This window comes from Saccostrea cucullata, unplaced genomic scaffold (genome assembly GCF_032062105.1).
Source record: "Saccostrea cucullata isolate Sc308-1 unplaced genomic scaffold, CSIRO_AGI_Scuc_v1 ctg49, whole genome shotgun sequence".
In the NCBI taxonomy this organism is placed as follows: domain Eukaryota; kingdom Metazoa; phylum Mollusca; class Bivalvia; order Ostreida; family Ostreidae; genus Saccostrea; species Saccostrea cuccullata.
The window spans coordinates 583,905-604,405 of record NW_026925976.1 but is presented as its reverse complement, the minus strand read 5'-3'; the positions used below and the strand labels follow the sequence as shown (position 1 = coordinate 604,405).

Sequence of the window (20,501 nt, the reverse complement as noted above, 5' to 3'; positions counted from 1 at the left end):
ATTTCATAACTTCATGTTTATATCTTACCAATTAAGGCAGTCTCTTTGAATCACTGCTCCCTTAGGCCACTCTTGACCATTGTAGAAACAAGGACAGTCTTCAGCCAAAACACATCGCTCGTCTGTAAATGAAATGGAATATTTCAACAACAATTAATGCTGTAGAACCAAATCAAAATAAAACTGAATAAATATTTGGGACTCATGAAGTAAAAGTAAAACCGTTATAAATACGTACCTTTTTGGACGTATCCTTCAGGACAGAAGCAGCCTTCAACACATTGGGTGTCGTTGCAGTAAGGTTCTGGCTCATCGCCAATATTTCTACAGGTCTGAGGACAGGGAGAGGCGCAAGGAGTGTAACGGAAGCCATTCTCACACATGATAGCTATAATGTACAGGAATTAATATGTACAATGCTTGTTATGTTTTTCTATTTATTCGTTTCAAAACTCCATTAATTTATACATAAAATTCTTTGGAGGATTTACTTAGTTCTTTGAATACATTATAGGATTAAAAGTTTAATTTTCAACATGTAATGCAGAGTGATCCTTGAAATTATTCATGAGAAAAAAATGTGGTACATGTACTTACGACAGACTTTCTGACTCCTCCATTTGACAGGATATCCGGCTTGATTACAGCGCTCTGCGAAGTCAGCGACAGCAGTACAGAAACATTCACAGTCTCCGCCACTGTCACATCTGTAAAACAGAACGAGAAGGTGTTTATGACGAAACCAGAATGATCTAAATACATCAAAAGGTAACGATATTTTTTTAATATTTTCCGCATGTCTGAGGCACAAACAATTTAAAGTTTGAAAACATACCTGCAGGCATCAAACAGACAATTGGAGTGGTATCTCGTAACTACAGTGTCTGTGAGGAACTCTCGACAGGACTTGAAAATATCACTGTATATAATTCCACAGGATTCTTCAGCCCATTGTTTTCTGTGAGACAATTCTCCCTGTATTGCAAAAAAAAAAAATATTGACACCCATGAACCAAATAGGTATAGCCAATTAAAATTACAATGTGAAATAAGTATTTTGTATTGAAGTTTTGTAAAAGTTTGTTAGCATTCTTACAGAGCATGGTATGATTTCAGAAGAACTTCCAACAGATGCGACTGGGCAGCTTGTGGACGCTGCCCAACTGTTGGCAAAGTCAGCGGCGGTTCCTTCGCTGCCATCAACCTTTTTATATTCGTTAACTGAGTCTCCGTCATAATTACCACATAAACCTTCAACTCTTCCTTGCCAGATGGGTTTCAGGAACACATATACACGAGTACCTGTAGTTCAGAAGGAAATTTAGCAAAATGCAAAATAGGATTCAATAAACAGATTTTCCTCCTTCCCTTATGAAAAATAAAACAGAACTGCAAACTGGGAACCAGATAACTAGTATAAAATAAAGCAGTTGATATGACTAACCACTGTCCCATAGGATAGTAAGATTGTCACTGGGTGCATGGATAGATGTCCAGAAACTCTGCTTAGTGATGACAATATCGTTTACTTTATATGTATTGTCTGTGGTACTATTCACGTCATCTTTTCCTCGGACAAGGTTTATTTCCTGCCCTCGGATGGAAATCTGGATAGATTTTGTACAGGACACATCAGTACTACCGCACTTAACGTTTTCTGTGATGATCTGGAAACTTTTGTCTTTGGCTCTAGAGAGTATATACGAACAGACTCCTTGGAAGGAATATGCAAGTCCATCAAACGTAGTGTAGTGGGGGTCGCCTGAAGCCCTGCAGACGGCTGGTAAAAATATTGAATTTAAAAGTTAGATTCTTTATAGTAATAAGAGTTTTAAGATATAGATTATCAGGGTTTATAGAAGCTTACCTGGACAGTTCTTGTCTTCAATCTTTCTCCAGTTCTGGTTCTCACAACGACTGTAAATTAAAAAAAAAAGAGTATAAATACAAGGTGATTTAGATTTGTCAATGAATACTATCCATAGAAATTTCATAAAGTGCGAATCTAATTCGCATCAAATATGTTTCTAAAGATCACTTACAAAACTTTACATCCGTAAGTGACACTCTCACCAGGATTATACCAATTAGTACCAAAGAGACATGGGCATTGGTCAGCGGGAACACAGGTTCCCTATGAAAAGATTAAATCAAAGTGATATTATATCATTTAAAAAGTTATAATGCGGATCATATTTACTAAACCAAAAACTTGAATTTTTTTAACATTTTTGATATAATTCTTTGTCTTACATCTGGCGCCATGTAGGTAGTTGTGTTGTTATTTTCGTCGCAGACACATCCGTCCATTAACACATCATTGTCACAGATCATCTCTCTACCGTACATCTCGCACGTCTTTCGGCATGCCGAAACACCCTTTCGGTACACTTGATTCTTTGGACAGATTATTTGCTCCTCACAGCTTTCTTTTCCACACGCAAATGTACCGTTTGTACAAGTACTAGAAAAGAACAAGCAAAGCGTAAGTAAGGTGAGAAGTAGCATATTTTCATTGCAAAAAGAAATCAGGCATGTACATTTAGAGCAAATCAAACGTTGGCAAAGATATTTTGATAGCCTTACCAGTCAGTGCACTTTCTAGTAACGACATCTCCTGCCTTCTTTATTCTGCTTTCCTTTGGCGAGTACTGATCGTAGCATGTACACTGCTTAATGTTGACGCAGGTACCGTAGTCGTCCTGGACCTGGCCATTAGGACACATGCACCCGGGTACGCACTCTTCCTCACAGTTGGAGTCTGCTAACTGCTGGTCACGACAAGTTCCATGGCAAATTTTGGCACAGTCTGTATATACTGATCCTGCGGATCCGTCTTGACTACAGCTTAAATAGTTTTCTATTTAGAAATAAAAATAAAATTTAGATTAATAATCTAAAACCTGTGACTTTCAGAGTAAAAAAAAAATGATGCCATTCTTAGCAGATAATGCTCTTATCCATTCTTGTGAATTATATTATGTTTTTGATATTTTATCACCAATTATAGAATGTTGTACGTACCACACCGAGTGATGTAAGCGCTGTGATTGTACCAAGGTACAAATAAACCGCTAAATGTACAATGGCGGGAGAATGCTGACACTGTGTCGCATAAAGCCTCCATGTTCAGCTGTGTGGTTCGCTTCATCATATCATAATTACATTGCGTATAATAGAATTTGGACAACTCTTCATGTTTTAGAATACATTCTGCAAAAAGGGCTCCACTTGACGTATCCATCAGAGGAGCGCATGCTTCATGTTTGGCCTCCATCTCTAAATTGTAGCTGTAAATTCCTGTCTGGCATGTTGAATCACCGTATGCATTTGCGAAGTTCTGAATCAATGCTTGTTCTCCACCATTTGGCACTTTGAAGTCATCAGTGATGTCGTAATTAAATTGTCCACACATTCCCCTTACCTAAAAAAAATACAAAGAATGCTTTATAGTGCTAAAGAATCTTTGATTAGATGTTTTTTTCAAGATCAATAGACCCAAATTTCTAAGAATGTGGGAAAAAATTAATAACCTCAAAATAAGCATTTTGTAAAGTTAAAATCTTAAAAGAAATTCAAACTTTTATTTATCCTATAAATGGATGAAAAAGAACTTTAGCTTTAATAATTGATTGCTATCTGGTAAGCATTTCTTTATTTTTCGGGAAGGAGAGGAAAATTTTCATTATAAAACTTTAAATAATTTTCGTTTCTTTTACAAACCTACAGACTAGAAATTTTCGGGGGAAAATCCTTCAAAACATATGTTTTAAAAAGATTGGCCATGCAATAAAGTTTGAAATGCACAATATTCATTCCTCTGATTATTTCAGTTGATTATTTAGAAAGATTTTCTTATTCATATCGAGCTCCTGGTTGTCAAAAGCATCAATCTGTCCAAGGACTTTTTGAAAGTGATATGAATATGAAGCATATAAATCAATAAAAATAAAACCCTTGATTCTTCATTTTCTTACCTTGTTGGCATAGAATGGTTTAAGATCTATGTAAAGAGTTCTTCTTTTATCGTAAAGAATCTTCAAGCCAAATGCTTTAACGACTCTGAACTTATTGGTGACGTCTTTAACATAGACTCCTCCGAAAGAGTAAGGTGTGTTCCGAATGGTATCACTGTAGTCCACGTGATTAATGAATATTTTGTCTTTCTCCATCTTTACAACTGCACTTTGATATGTGAGTGTGACTCCGCTGATACAGTTCACGTCTTGGAAGTCAGTACATTTGTCCATTTTGATTTTTATCGTCATATTAGCACGTTCGTTCTCTTGAACAATATTAGAATCCGGCTAAAAAAAGACATACAATTCAAAGTTCACAGAAGTCAACCATAGTCAAAAGTAATTTTCTGTCAATATTCATATCATGTTTTATTCGATTCGTTTTACATCTTTCTTGCCGATCAAGAAGAATTTCTTTTTAACTCTTTATGGAATGATTTTCTAAACAAAACAAAAAACAAAAAAAAAGAATTGTTATATTTTAGGGTATCAATACCTCCACTAAAGTGTATGAGCAGGAGTCTGGAGCAAAACTGTAACGATTTCCATCAAATGTGGCAACATGATTCAATCCCGTCATTTCACAGCTAGACGAACATCTGTCTTCTTCACAGGTCCATCTTCCTCTATCACAGGTGCTGAAAAAAGAAAATTGAACTATGTACTAATGAATTGTCAAACAATTAACTGATTTTAAATATCATATACAATTTTAGATAAGCTTTTTGATTAAAATCATTCTTTACACTATACAATCATTTTTTACTTGGAATGCTTTGAGACACTCGAAATCTTACCATAAGTTGCAGCGTTGCTTGATGGTATCTCCGTGTTTGTACTGCTTCTTGTTAAATGAACACATACAATCCTCTGCCTTGACACACTTTCCGTCCTGGAGGAAGGTTCCCACTGGACACTGACAGCCGCTGATACACATCTTACACTCATCAGGCTCCACAAGATACAGTGTCTTACAGGTCCGGGGGCAGGAGGAGGTACACTCAGAGTACTCCAAGGGGGAGGGGCACTCTCGTGCTGTAGAAGAAAATAATTATTAAAGGGGCATGTACACAGTTTCAACTGAATTTTTTTTTTTACCAATTTTAATCTTTACAGTTCCTAACTAAGGCAATTCTAATGATCAGCAAAAATTTGAACATCATTTGTTGATTTACAAAGAAGATACAGGACTGAGAATTCTTCATAATGTAAACAAGGCTCGTGCCTTGTTTTTGTTTACCTTTAGAAAATATCATGCTGATGACAAAACCGAGATTCAGCAAATCATTAGCAAATGTCTTATTGTATTTGAAATTAACTTTTTTATTGAAAAAATCTGCTCTGACGAACACATATATCAGCATGTTTAACCTATGTAAACAAAAAACATGGCTCGTGCCTTATTTACACAACAAAAGGTTGGAGCTCTAAATCTGTCTTGTAACTCGACAACTGAAATTCAAAAATTTGCTGATCATTAGAAATACCTTAGTTGAGTATTTGTAAACATAAAAATGGTATGAACATTTTTGGCTGAAACTGTGTCCAGGCCCCTTTAAAGGGTATTTTAACAAAAGAATTTCTTTTCACCTTTGAAAAAAAAGTTACTATAAAGAATTCGGGATCCTATTTGCATAACTCTATGTCACACTTACGACATAAATATTTGGATCTCCATTTCATGATGATGTTTATTGCGGCACATTCTTGGGAGTACGCATTGGCATATTGGCATCGCACATCATTTCTGTCTTTTTCTGTTGTGGCTTTACAGTGCATATTCTTACACATAGTGTAGTACATCTTGGGGTTAATCTGAGGATAAGAATGTCAATTGTCAGTTTTACAAGATCGATTTCGCATTGAGTAATTGTTTCTTAATATAATTTTATAGTTCTTTCATTTTAATGGCTTATTTCAGATCAATGTCAATAAATATCCTCTTTTGTCCTTGGTAATTACTTACAGCTGTATGACAGGGGTGAAGCAAAGAGTTTATGAGAGCGCATGCGTCAGCTGCAGCTTTTTCTTCTTCCGGTGTTCGGCAGTAGTTCGGCATATAACCAGCTGGACTACACTGTAAATACAAAACAGAAGGTGATGTTAAACTTAACTATTTGGATTTTACACTCAAGAATAAATCTGTATGACTTGTTCTTGGTTGTCAAATTGTCATAGAAATCTTCTAACAACTTAAGTCTGAAGAAAATTAGAATAATGTTGTAATGTAGTAAAGTTTACATAATTTCAAACTAAGTTACGTCTTCAATGTGTATTTATTTATGTCTTTAAACTAATTTTAAGATTTTTTTTCCTTATAGATATATTCAATTTCTTATTTCAGTAATTTTTCTCCAAAAGGGGCACAGAAGGAACGGAAATTTGTAATGGTGCCCTTTCTCCAAGGAGGTTCATCACTAACATTTCGTGAAATGATTTGGGAAGATGTGAGCAATAGACAAGGTGGGATTGATTCCTTTAAAGGATGTTGGTAATATGGAAATTGATGAAGTAGGTATTGTAGAAAAGATGGCCAACGCCTCAAGAGGACAATATTCCATCATTAATTCTTCAAAGGCTTTCAGAAGTCCATGTTTGGATAACTTAGACGTTTCTTGGATTGTTTACTAATTCAACAGTTTAAGAAAGTTAGATCAGGAATGAAATCATTTAAGGGGATTTTAACATTGATTGAACAGTTCGACACCAGCTTCCCATTAAATCAAGATCACATCATTCACCAAAACTTACTTCTGCTACATCACTTCTCTAACACGTAAAAAGATGTAATGATAAATTCATATTGATGGACATTTTCACAAAATAATATATATTCTTATACATTTAATTAATTATCCACTGTGTTATTTAAGATAACTGTGTAAAAAGTAATATAATTTTTCCCTTGAAATCTTTTATATATTAAAATCTAAAACATTTAAACATCAATCGAAATATTTTTAACAATAGTAAAAATATTGAAGTTTGTAAGTATGTACATAAAATTTCGGTTTGTTTTTAGATAAAACTTACCCCATCCAGTGAGTTAACCACTTGCCAGGAATTAGCAAAATAAACAGCACTGCTGGACAGTGTTCCAGAGGAGGTTCTAAATTCATCTGAGAGAAAGAACATTCTTTTTATCAAAATTATGCAGATAGATGGAAAATCCTTTTGATAAAAGGTAACACTGGATCTGAATTCCCTTTTTATTACTGGTTAAAACAACTTACCACTAGGATCACGGTTCAAATTCCCACAGAGACCGTGGAAGTTGACGTCACCCTGAACTTTGTCACTGTGTATGGTGAGCGCAACTGTTGATTCACTGTCAACCTTTAAGCTGACGCCTTTTGCAGAATCCACAAACACCCAGCCACTCATATTACGTACCGTAAATGCTGAAAGAAACCAGAGAGTAACCAATAGCAATGTTCAAGAAAACATACCGTCAGTGTAGCTAATGGTTACTTATAAAAGTTTGTCATATCTAGTGATTACGTTTTGGCTTTCTGTATTGAACTGATCTCAATTCCATATCAGTAAAGAGAAGATCCTAGACAAGGATAAATTTAAGATAAACAAACATATCATGGTACATATCATTATCCATGAATACTGTAGAAGAATGCCATTAATAGATAGTATCAAATCCATAATGATATGTATTTATCTTTAGTAGACGATGTAATTTAAGTAGAAATAAAAATATAAATTTATCAGTACTGTGAACAAATGATTCCATTCTACAAACCTGATATAGTCAATGTAACTTATTTGACAAGAGTTCAGTTAATTCATTATTTTTAATTATATTTTTGACATTATGGTCTCGTATACACATACTGTTATCTGGTGTAGATTTTGGCGTCTCTCCTGTCAAAATGAAGTCCACGTCGTTCACCTTCACCTGTCCTGCCTCAACAGAAATAGTCTCTCCGCTTCCAAGGAATATGGTCACTTTCTGCAGCACAATACAAAGAGTAATATTCGGGTATTTGTTCTATTTAATTTTTTATTTCTATTCTACTATTTTAAATGACAGAAGAAGGTAATAAAATGCAGGCCTATAAAAATAATCGTTTCTTCAATATTTTCAGTTTCCAGGAAATCTTCTGAACGTTTCATCAATGAAAGAAAATGTACATTTACGACTGTATAGTCTTTAATGGAAGATTTTAATATCAGCTGTCCAGTGGCGTTCATTTTTTATGACGATGGGGCACATTTTTGGCATTGTTTCAGTTAAGCGAATTCTTTCCGAATACTCCAGTAACAATTAATTGAGTACTAGTAATTCGTACCTTTGTGCATTCGCCTATTCTTGCGCAGTTCTTCGGTGTCACTTCGACATTCCAGCCCTTGTCCGAGTCTTTAAGCATCGTGTAGGTACACATTCCTCCAAACTCGTACTCCAGACCGTCAAATGTACGGTAGTAGCTGGGTCCAAAGTTCAGACACGTTTGGAACGGGAGTTCATTGGTCTGTACTATAACCGAGGTATCCGCTACAATTTGGAATAAAACAAAGGTTATACAACGATATAATAAAATTATCTTCGAATACCTGTAACAATTTTGAATACATCACACAAATTATAAAGCGATATAATTGACACTCTTCGAAACCCCTTAGGGACACAAAAGAAATGTACAAAAGAGTTTATTATATATTATTATCCGTAGTGTTTTTACTAGAATGGCTTACTTGTAGTGTTTGCGACATTGGCACATTTGCTGCAGTCGTTTGAGCCCACACCCCATCCCCTGCCACCATTAGTGCAGCAGTCTGCTTCTGTCACTATCTGGTTGTAGTATTTATCCACTTTAGCTTTAGAGCAGAGGGAGTCGGTGTAACAGAACTTGTGGGTGCTCGACGCATCTGAAAATTAAAAAGAGGTTTTTTTCATGCACTCTGGTCACTAGTTGTGTTTTTTTTTCCAAAACAGAGCCCCCAAAAAACTCAGAAACATAATCCCTAGCTTTAAATAATGTTAAAATATCTAAAGAAAAAAAAAGATTTGAGAAGAATAGTTTCTCGTGACGTGTTTGGGTATCAAACGGTTTGGAAAACCTGTTCAGGTTTCTTTTTTTGTGCTACATAAAAATTATGAAATTATATACACTTATATATTTTAACAAATTCAGTTTTGACAAATGTCGATTATGATCCCAAATAGTATCTCTTTCTAACATTGTCAACAATGTGAACACACACCTGCTATTTTGTCCTCACACCTATACCCCGTGTACTCGGAGGGACATGAACATTCATCAGATGGACTTGTACATATCCCACCGTTTTGACAACTCGGGGTACATTGCGCTGGAAATAAATATAGAAACATTGATTGTAAAGTACATTCAGAAATATTTTAAGCTTTGGAAAAATTAAATGAATTATCATTTTAAGCAAGCATGTTTCGAAAATTAAAATATATCTTTGATATATAGCAAGAGTTTGCATGATATAATTTTCAGTAAAATTGTATACAAGTAACTTAGAAAATTGTATACAAGTAACTTAGTTTTTTCAATATATGTTCATTGAAACTTTAACGTTGCTTTCGAGTATTTTCCACTCATATAGAGAAACTTTAGTACAATTTGCAGAGTCTTTAATATACTTTGATTTGATGTACATGTATCTTTGATTCTTATGTCCAGGAAATCACTTACCGACGTCACATAACATCGTGCCTTCCTGTGAACTGACCCAGCCATTACAGCAGCCCTGAGAAGACGCATGCGTCACCCTAAAAATAGATTTAATCACTTCGAACATTGCCTAAAAGTTTTTGTCCTTTTCAAATCAAAGTTTTTATTGAAATATTCTTATTTTGTTTATTACATTTCACTAAGAGGCGGTATCGTAAACATGTAATTGATCTTTAGGTTTTAAAATATTCAGCATTCTGTACAGAAGGCACAATCACGCGAGTATAATGGAAGTCATAATAACATTTTTGAAGATTTGAAGATGGTTGAAATAATGAAGAGATATAAGTCGGGAACTTTTAGCAATGTCAAGAAAACTTTTCTTAGGTAAAATTATTTAACAAATTGTGAGTGCAAAATCGTTTCCGGTATAAACTGGCTGTCTTTTCTCTTTCCTGCTATTTTTGTATCCGTCTGTCCAAAAATATATTTTAAAGGGGTTCTTCTAAATGCATTTATGCCTCCTCCTTCCTTTACCTCAACATAACATAAACACCATATATGTTGAAATTGTACTTTATTGATCAAATAAATCTTGATCAACAATCCAAACATGTAGTAGGAACAAATAAAAAATCAACCAAAATATTCCTAAAACTACATCCAATTATACGATGCATTTATATGAAATGCAAATTGCAGAAACGGGGATTTGCAACCCGCATTTGAGGTTTGCATTTCAATGTCTTTTGATGAGTTGTGCTTTAATGTTCTTCTCAGAAAACTTGCGTTTAATACATGTCTTACTTGTAAAAGTAGCAGTCGACATCCCCTGGATTTCTGACGATATCGTTAATTTCTTGAGGTGTTTTTCCCGGGAAAGACTTGGTCTGGTTCAATGTCCATCCTGTTACGACCATGTCTATGAATTTGGCACATTTCTCGGGTGATTCTTGGTTTATCGTCCGTGTAAAATTACATACATGACTGATGCTAGAAGTGAATAAAATTACTAGTGAGTTATTTCATTTACATTTATTTTCAAAGCTACACTTTTTTTTTAATTTTGGGGATATTGCTAAATATGTCCATGAAATTCATATTACGATTTTCTTTCCATTTGTATGATAAGATAGTTAGTTAAACTACAGGCTACACTGATACCATGAGAATTAGGTTTTTGATGCAGTGAATCCAAGTCTTGTAAAAATAAGAATGATTAAAAGAATAATTTAAAAAAGTAATAAATAACATTTTTTCCAAAAAGCAGTTATTTTGCATATTAAAATGCATTCAAAATAAATATCGGATAATATATTTTTTGATGATTTAATATAAATAGATATGTCGAGGCATCAGAAGTATGTGTGATGCTTTATAGGTTATCAATGACATGGCCTGTAACAGGCCTCTAGTCTCTGTTCGTTATTAATTATATAATATATCGGTATGTGTTAAAATATGTTATCTTAATTTCCATGCATCATAATCATTGATTTCAAAATATAAAGTTTATAGCCAACGTCCATTTTAAAGTTCTAAAAGGTTTTTTTTGTACTTGTGAATTAATATCAAATTATATCTCTAATCTTATACAATTAACATCGTTAACATATTAAGCTTTAGAAGTTAGAAAGCAAAGACTCCAATGCAGCATAATAATTTTTATGGCTGTTAAAAAAGAATTTGTTGTGTATTATTATGAATTTTTATATATTATTTGGTCTAGATCCTTTTTCTACTGTTTTTCTGATGCCTGACTTACATGTTAATATTCGAGTTATTTTTTTTACGCTTGAAAAATTTGATCAATATTTTTTATTCTGTTAAATTCAAATTTAATTGTTCTCTAGCTGAATTCCCTTATAAGAGTTTTTCATCAGTATATTTGGATATTCTGCAAGACTTGTGTTTATTTAGCTTTTAAAGATTTTTTTTTATTTTTCGTCACATAACTCTTTTGAGTTCTTTAATGGTCATTATATAATATAAAGTGCATATTATCATAGAATCATCAAATTAAAACAAGTTTCAAAATGATTTTCCATTTTCTCGTAAAAGTTATGAAAACTGCACCAGTTATATAAAATTTTTACATTATAACTAATTGAAAACCTCCGCTAAGCAAAACCATACAGAAATTAGAACATTTGACAAATAAAAATTTTAATGCAATATATATGATCAATCTACATTTTGGCATTAAAAAACTTCAAATGAAATCTAGATATTCTGTATACAGTATCTACTTAAATATATTCACACGTAATAATCAACAATAGTAAATACTTTTTTCATAAAAACCAGGATAATCTTTAGCTTTGTGTTATATAGTCTTACTTGATGTTAATTAGGAAATCAGACGATAAATGCTTCATTTTTCACCTAATTGTGATTTTTTGTTAAAAGAAAGTTGAAGCCTTCATTAGACACTTGACATATCTTACCTTTGAGCCGATGTTTGGGTCAGAATCCATAGTAACAGTCCGATATGTATGGGTATAGACCCTCTTTCCATCGCCCTTCTGGGGCAAACTCACTTCAAACAGTCTTAGTTTTAAAGAGACCACTTATTATTTTAGTTTTTTGTTGAAGCGTCTTACGTTTGATTAAAAAAGAAAAAAATCAGAAAAACACGCTTCAGCACGGAGGGACGATTTTGTCCTCTGAAGCAGAATCAGGGAGGACCAAGGTATATATACACACCTACGCTTTACGTAAGCCGAGCATTGTTAAATCTATTTCAAGTACAAAAGATTGGACAAAACCTAAAACGCACAAAAACGGCATATCAATAGTTTGGTAAAGATTTTTCTTTATACTTACTTGACGCAGTGACAGCTTGGCGGGTCCTGATTCGCGAAGTCGGGGAGGGACGGGGGATCGATGCCGAGATGGGACATAGGTCGATAGCCACCTTTGTTAATCCTTTGTTTGATGTCCGTGTCCGGGGCAAAAAATCTGACAAGATCATCTGCTAAGAACATGATTTCTTGCTTGTTTTCTTCAATAGCTGGTAGTCCATTTTGGATTGATTCCCCCTCTCTCTCTCTCTCTCTCAAAATTGTTTTATGCGTATATTAAAGACAGCCGAATTTAACATTGTGTAATTTATTAATAAAGACAGTTATTTAAAGATATTACATCATTTATTACAGAATTTTTCTAGAAACTTTCGGCAGACTGTACAATATCCGAATTATTTCGCTGAATAAGTTTCCGAGATAATCTGACATGCAAATTGTCACGTGAACTTCACTAATACAAACAGCAGTGCAAAAGAAATGCACATTATTCTGTAGAATTATATCTATTTTGACTTCTAATCATTTTATCAACATTTTTATATTTTATGTGAAAAAAATGATTACCGATTAATTAATCATTTTATAATTTAAAAAAAAGAAATGTTCAGTACAAGTGTCGTTTACTGATTTTTATTTGAAAATTAAAATAAGTACACGACTATATAGTAGTGTACTTATTTTAATTTTCAAATAAAAATCAGTAAACGACACAAGTAACAACTAAGTTGTCTTTTTACACATGGACTACTACACAGTGGTTTGCATTTTCTCTTTATACATGTATATGTACATCTATATATATGAAAACATGATTTTTTTTTAAAGAAAGGTTTCTTTATACTATCAGTAGTTTATAAAACAGGGATGATATATATCTGTATAAAATTAAAAACTAAAAAGTAAGTGAAATACATGTATTGTTTTATTGTTGGGTTCATCTGAACATTACATTGATTGGAATACATTTTTTTAAAAAAATTCCTTAAAAACAGAATCAATTTGGTTTCGTGGTAAATAGTGTTTGTTATAATAAATCGGTTTACATAGGCAAGAGGAAAACAATGTTCTGTACATGAAAGTGCAAAAAATGTTTTAGTATTTACATCAACTGAATATAATATCCTTTATTTCTTATGAAAACCACGATTTTTTATCAATTCTTTAATGCCTCTAAAACAAGCAAGCGACCTGTTTGAATGTCTTGGGTAGTGATTTCTTCCATCAGTAAAATATTCAACGATATGAACATCAATAATACGACTCAATCATTATTAATACGACATAATCCTTCTTTATTGATTATTGAGACAGACAGTTATGCATACAATGAAATGTCTTCTTTTTCTCTTTGTTAATATTGGCCTCAGGTATTTGGAGAAATATTAAATGACATCCTTAACATAATAAAATTAAAATTGTGTACTATTCAAAGAATAAACTGAGTATTTAGATGGATATTCCGACAAGATGGAAGAAGTAACTTCCTGAAAAGCATACATGGAGAGTAGGTAAATGCTAATGGTAAGCGTTTCACACTTCAAACAAAAGGGTTCAGTTGATACCCAATATAACAAATTGCATCCCAAAACGAATTTTCATGGTTGGATTACTAAATTAAACTTTACACAACTGTGTGCAAAATAAAAATTTTCATTGTCAGTGTACAGTGTCTTCCAGGTAATTAACATGGACTCAAATGCATGTATAATGTCAATTTTCAAAACAAAAACTGAAAGACTACAAAATGTATTTCTCATTGACAACAATATCCAGTAGCGGGAAAAGAAAATTGTTTTACATTTACAAGGGCTACATGTACAAGATGCAGAATTTCGAACAAGATAGTTTCCCGTTTTTTAATACTTAAGAACATTTTATTAGACTCATAAATAAACCATGAAAAATATTTTTCTTATTATTTTCTTTAAAGGGGCATGGACACAGTTTCAGCCAAAAAAATTTCATTTCATTTTTTATGTTTACAAATACTTAACTAAGGTATTTCTAATGATCATCTAATTTCGAATTTCAGTTGTCAAGAAATAAGACAGATTTAGAGCCCCCAACCTTTGTTATGTAAACAAGGCCCGTACCATGTTTTTGTTTACATATGTTAAAGATGCCAATATATGTTCGTTCAAAGCAGATTAGTTAAAACTAATTACAATTAGGCAGTTTCTAGTGATTTGTGAATCTCATTTTGTTATAAACATGATATTTCTCTATATAAACACAAACAAGGCACGAGCCTTGTTTACATTATGAAGGATTCTAAGTTCTGTATTTCCTTAATAAATTAACAAATGATGTTCAAATTCTTGCTGATCATTACAATTGCCTTAGTTAGGAATTGTTAACATTAAAATTGGTTAGAAAAATTTCATCGAATCTCTGTCCATGTCCCTTTAAAGGGAGATTGGATGTCTGGAAATGTGTATATTTTTTAAACCTATTTTGAATGTGAATGATGCAAAGCATATGTTTGTAAAACTTGAATTGTAAACTTTCCAGCTACCTGTTAAGTTCAAAATTTTACCTTTCTGTAACCATCATTAAAAATCTATACAATTTTATTTTCACTTTATATCCCATTATTGAAAAACTTCGAATAGACAAAATATGCATCCCGTAAAACTGATTCATTTTATTTCTCTGTATGACTTAAGTTGAAATCTTCAGGATATTTCATTTGTTTATATCGTCTGTGCTTACATACAAAGTCGAAAGTGTAAATATTTTTTTTCACAAATTTAGAATACACAGGGACAGTTTTATATTGCTCAAGGAAAGTGTCCACTAAAATTTTACAATATTTGGATTTTAAGTGACGAAAATCTGTATAGATTAATAAGGGTGGTTGTAAAAAAACTGGATTTTCAAACATTGTGGAGAGTTTAAAATTTATGATTATTTTAAGAAATACATTATACTAATCATTTAGAACCAAAATTGATCAAAAATATATGCCAATCCAGACATTCCCCTTTTTTACAAGTATCATCTGTCCTTACATGGACTTTGAGTTTGAATGAAGGATATGGAGATAGCGAACAGTATTCAATATTAAAGTCCATAAAACAAAACAAAATAGGAGCAGAGCAAACACGGACCTCTAAAAATATCAATAACACTGTTCGTTATCTCCATATATTATATTTTTTCTTGTTTTATGTCCTTTCCATTTGATTTACATGTAGATTAGAAATTTTCAAGCCTTATGGACAGTGCGAGGATTATTTTTTTTTCTCTTTTGTTTGGTTATTGGGTTGTAGATAAAAGTTTTCAGTGATTATTTTCTAAATTGCTCCAAATTGGCAAATAATGCTATATAAAACCCACTGCTTGAGCAATAGAAATTTTTGTAAAAAATTCTGAGTAAAGACTACAAACTGTTTTACATTAGATGTAGATTGAAGACAGATGGAGGGTAAACTAAATTTTGTATAACTGGGTGGACAATCATTCAGCAGTTGAAGGAGCAATGACACAGCGTAACATCTGAAATAGACAACCAGTTAAAGACTACAATGTATTATGAAATTCTGATTTAATTACTCTGTTTAATATTATGCATTTTCAATGCAGTCGATGTAATAAAGACATGCACATTTTCAGGATTTTATTTTTTTTTTATTGTATTGGAACAGGTGCTATTCGAGGTCGAACAGTCTAATTATCTAACTGTCAGATGATATTTATACATATGCTACCCCATCGATTAATAAAGTCAGGGTGGTTTAGTCACAGTCATTCATATTTCCAAAATTCGTCAAAAAACTCCATCTTCTTCTACCAGCTCTTATTCATCTACTCTGGCCAATAGTAGATGAATAAGAGCTGGTAGAGGGAAGATGGAGCGATGCTTTTTTAACCAATTTTGAAGATATGAATGACTGTTTCGCACCTCATTGTTAATTAAGTGGGGTTGATGCATTTGTCCTTTACTATAATCTATCATTTATTGATAATTATCCACACAATGCACAGAAACATCCGTAGAGTATTTGGTATCAGCAATTAGTTCGAAGTATGGAACATACCAAGAAACATTATATAGAAGAGCAAGGGATTGTTTCTCGATGAGATCGCCATTTCATTAAACCTTTTGCTTCACTTGACTTTAAATCCTATGGTACGTAGAAGAAAAAAATGTTTACAAACATATCTTCAGTGTATAAAATAAACCACCCTGACTTTATTAATCGATGGGGTAGCATGTGTATAAATATCATCTGACAGTTAGATAATTAGACTGATGGGCCCCGAATAGCACCTGTTTCATTACAAGAAAAAAATTAAGTGCATGCATGTCTATATTCAAACAAAATACATCGACTGCATTGAAAATGCATAATACTTAACAGAAAAATTTAATTTTAAAACAAAGGGACTGGGTAAGTGTATAATTACAAATGTTCATACAAGAAGCAAGGATAAGGAATATATTTATTTACAAGGAAATTATAAATTTCACCAGGTGCAACAAAAAGTTATCAATAAAAAATATAATAAATTATATTGAGTGAATTTTACAAAATGCGATCACACTGAAAGAAAAACCTAGTGAATTTAACTATAGTGTGTTTCGTAAAGCGTTGGTCGTGATTAGTAAACTTTCAGTTTACTGGTTAAGATAGTGAGTTGTGGAGCGGGGGTCGTATATATACTTAGATACCTAGTGAAAGTTACTCATCAATTCTAAATTTACTAATCTTATCTAGTAAATATACCAATATCTGGTAAAACTACTATTAAGGTAGTGATTGTATGGACAGTGAATCTGCTGGTTTTCTTCGTGACATTAACTAGTTATTTTTTTACAGTGCATAAGTCATAACTTTAGATTATTGTTCCGTTTTGATTTGAAAGAGAAGAATATTTTAACCAAATGATAAAATTCTTTTCTTAAACTTACAAAGTTCTTTCTGCATCCACAAATTCAGTATACAGTAGGAGGTATATTATTGAAAGTGAATACATACACCGAACCAAACTTCTAAGTGTTCACCTAATATTATTTTAGTTTTAAAAAACAAATGCATATAAAAAATAATTTCTTTAATTCATGGTTAATGATGCATATTTAAGTTCGATGTTGCGTATATTTCATGTAAGTATCTCGTCAGAATTTTAAGCAAAGTGTCAAGGAAATGATGTACCCTCAAAATGAAAATCCACACAAAAAAACTCTCTATGGAGTAAGATCAGTACTCGCTTTGATTATTACAAGACAATCTTTACTGTTGCATACCATGTACCCCTAAATAGGAGATTGACCCAGTCCTGCCACACCTACTGCATAGAATTTTCCAAACCGTTGAAATTGTGGGGGGGGGGGGGGGTTGACATTCCTTATAAAAATCCCAAATGTGTTCAATGGGATTCAGATCCGGGAATTTGACAGTGCATCATCACAGATATGCCTTTTGGTCAATATCTTAAGGTGTTAAGCACTTGAGTGCACCGCTTTAATGGTGATTCAGACTTCTTGAGCTGATATTAACACCGATTTCTTATCATTTTCATATGATTAAAATTGTTTGTTTTCATGTTTCTAAGATTGTTTCAGGACAATTTAACACTCCTTTAACCTGGTGTGACGCGAAATTTTGGCCTCAGACGAAGATCAAGGTCACTTCCAGTTTGGTTAAATTTTGTCCAAAACTTTCAAATTCTGATAAATTGGAGATGAAAAATGACGCACAGCCCACAGAAAAATGTGTTTAAATGTGTTTTGCTAGTGGTTGTTAATTTTTAAAAGTAATATCAAGTACAATTAAACACTAAAATAAAGTGAGTAAAACGTGGTGCAAAGATGGTTCAGATATCAACATTCTAACGGCTCTCCCTTCTATCTCAATGGTCATTTTGCCAATGTTGTGTATTTTTTAGTGAAACCAGTTTTTAAAATTTGATCATGATCACAAAAAGATGCTAATTACACAAAACACGTGCCGCAAAGTACAGATTTATTGTTTTTAAGCTTCGTCACGGAACATCGGTTTTCATCGGTGATATTTTCTTTTCTTTCTACAATTGTTGAGAAGACTCATTTGTTGTAATAATTTGAAAATAGCATATCATTCTATAATGTAGTTTTTAAATATTAAATGCATTTATTAAAGTGAACACTTAGAAGTTTTGTTAAGTGTATACAAGTATATGTTATAATATAGATATAGTTTATCAACATTTAAAAATAAATAGCATTTCCTCTTGTGCAGAATAGAGATTATACATTTTACGAATCACAAAGTCAAGACAATTTTTTCTCATCAATCCATTTTTGAATGTTTTGATAAAAAGATGGGGGGAAAAGGTTATTTAAAAAGAAATATTCCAAAACTAAATTATTAATTTCAGATATATTTTCCTAATAATAGTTAATCTTTTCAAATAAATGAATATTTCTCCATTACCTAAATAAATTAAATCCAAAGCAATAAAAAGTGTGACAATGGAAAGTCCTCCTCCGTCTTTCAAAGGAGGGAAATCCTGTCCAAGATGATACCTTTATCCATAACTAGCGATAAGAAGTCCTTCTCCTACAAGATACTAAATTCCAAAAGAGGTGTTTCTCCGGGAAGATACTTTCATCCATTACAGGAGGTATTTCTCTGGGAAGATACATGTTACTTTCATCCATAACAAGAAGTCTTTCTCCTCGAAGATACTAAATTCCATAAGAGAAGGTCTTTCTCCGGGAAGATACTAAATTCCATAAGAGGAAGTTTTGCTCCAGAATGATACCCTCTTCCGTAAGAGGAAGTCTTTCTCCAGGAAGATATTTTCATTCATAAGAGGAAGTCTTTCTCCCAGAAGATACTAAATTTCATGAGAGGGAGTCTTTCTCCCAGAAGATACTAAATTTCATGAGAGGGAGTCTTTCTTCAGTATATTACCTCTCCCGTAAGAGGAAGTCTTTTTCCGTGAAGATACTAAATTCAATAAGAGGATGTCTTTTTCCGTGAAGATACTAAATTCAATAAGAGGAAGTCTTTTTCCGTGAAGGTACTAAATTCAATAAGAGGAAGTCTTTTTCCGTGAAGATACTAAATTTAATAAGAGGAAGTCTTTTTCCGTGAAGATACTAAATTCAATAAGTGGAATTCTTTTTCAGTGAAGGTACTAAATTCAATAAGAGGAAGTCTTTTTCCGTGAAGATACTAAATTCAATAAAAGGAAGTCTTTTCCCGTGAAGATACTAAATTCAATAAGAGGAAGTCTTTTTCCGTGAAGATACTAAATTCAATAAGAGGAAGTCTTTTTCCGTGAAGATACTAAATTCAATATGAGCAAGTCTTTTTCCGTGAAGATACTAAATTCAATAAAAGGAAGTCTTTTTCCGTGAAGATACTAAATTCAATAAGAGGAAGTCTTTTTCCGTGAAGATACTAAATTCAATATGAGCAAGTCTTTTTCCGTGAAGATACTAAATTCGATAAAAGGAAGTCTTTTTCCGTGAAGATACTAAATTCAATATGAGCAAGTCTTTTTCCGTGAAGATACTAAATTCAATAAGAGGAAGTCTTTTTCCGTGAAGATACTAAATTCAATAAGAGGAAGTCTTTTTCCGTGAAGATACTAAATTCAATAAAAGTAAGTCTTTTTCCGTGAAGATACTAAATTCAATAAGAGGAAGTCTTTTTCCGTGAAGGTACTAAATTCAATAAGAGGAAGTCTTTTTCCGTGAAGATACTAAATTCAATAAGAGGAAGTCTCTCTCCTGAAAATATCCTCTTCCATAAGAGGAAGTCCTTCTCCAGAAAAAAGCCCTCTGTGATAAGAGGAAGTCTTTCTCTGGGAAGATACCCTCTTCTATAAGAGGAAGTCTTTCTTCCAAAAAAGGAAAGGTCTTTTCCTAGAAGATACCCGTCTTCCTAAAAGAGGAAATCCTTTTATGTAGAAAGTTGTTGTGGGAAAACACTATATAATACATGTATTTATTTATAGATATGTTTAAAACGTATATAATGAGGTTTTTTCAAAAAATATCCACAGTTGTGTGGAGTGGGTAT

At 32.8% G+C, this 20,501-nt stretch overlaps 1 protein-coding gene across 1 annotated transcript in view; it reads right to left on the bottom strand.

Annotated features, from left to right (window-relative positions):
* LOC134270218 (mucin-19-like) overlaps window positions 1-12,243 on the bottom strand; it is a 67,499-nt gene extending 55,256 nt beyond the window's left edge. Inside the window, exons 1-25 of the mRNA XM_062752409.1 lie at window positions 12,124-12,243; window positions 10,484-10,669; window positions 9,698-9,774; window positions 9,237-9,344; window positions 8,727-8,900; window positions 8,324-8,526; window positions 7,866-7,983; window positions 7,253-7,420; window positions 7,053-7,138; window positions 5,986-6,096; window positions 5,675-5,834; window positions 4,817-5,054; window positions 4,516-4,657; window positions 3,978-4,307; window positions 3,025-3,424; window positions 2,587-2,860; window positions 2,254-2,464; window positions 2,043-2,134; window positions 1,868-1,917; window positions 1,445-1,780; window positions 1,097-1,302; window positions 836-975; window positions 598-707; window positions 239-388; window positions 29-122 (exon numbers count right to left, since the gene is read on the bottom strand). Of these exons, the coding sequence (XP_062608393.1) occupies window positions 29-122; window positions 239-388; window positions 598-707; window positions 836-975; window positions 1,097-1,302; window positions 1,445-1,780; window positions 1,868-1,917; window positions 2,043-2,134; window positions 2,254-2,464; window positions 2,587-2,860; window positions 3,025-3,424; window positions 3,978-4,307; window positions 4,516-4,657; window positions 4,817-5,054; window positions 5,675-5,834; window positions 5,986-6,096; window positions 7,053-7,138; window positions 7,253-7,420; window positions 7,866-7,983; window positions 8,324-8,526; window positions 8,727-8,900; window positions 9,237-9,344; window positions 9,698-9,774; window positions 10,484-10,669; window positions 12,124-12,194 (4,235 nt within the window). The 5' untranslated portion in view covers window positions 12,195-12,243. The remainder of the gene's footprint in view (window positions 1-28; window positions 123-238; window positions 389-597; window positions 708-835; window positions 976-1,096; window positions 1,303-1,444; window positions 1,781-1,867; window positions 1,918-2,042; window positions 2,135-2,253; window positions 2,465-2,586; window positions 2,861-3,024; window positions 3,425-3,977; window positions 4,308-4,515; window positions 4,658-4,816; window positions 5,055-5,674; window positions 5,835-5,985; window positions 6,097-7,052; window positions 7,139-7,252; window positions 7,421-7,865; window positions 7,984-8,323; window positions 8,527-8,726; window positions 8,901-9,236; window positions 9,345-9,697; window positions 9,775-10,483; window positions 10,670-12,123) is intronic.
* Between the last annotated feature and the right edge of the window lie 8,258 nt (window positions 12,244-20,501).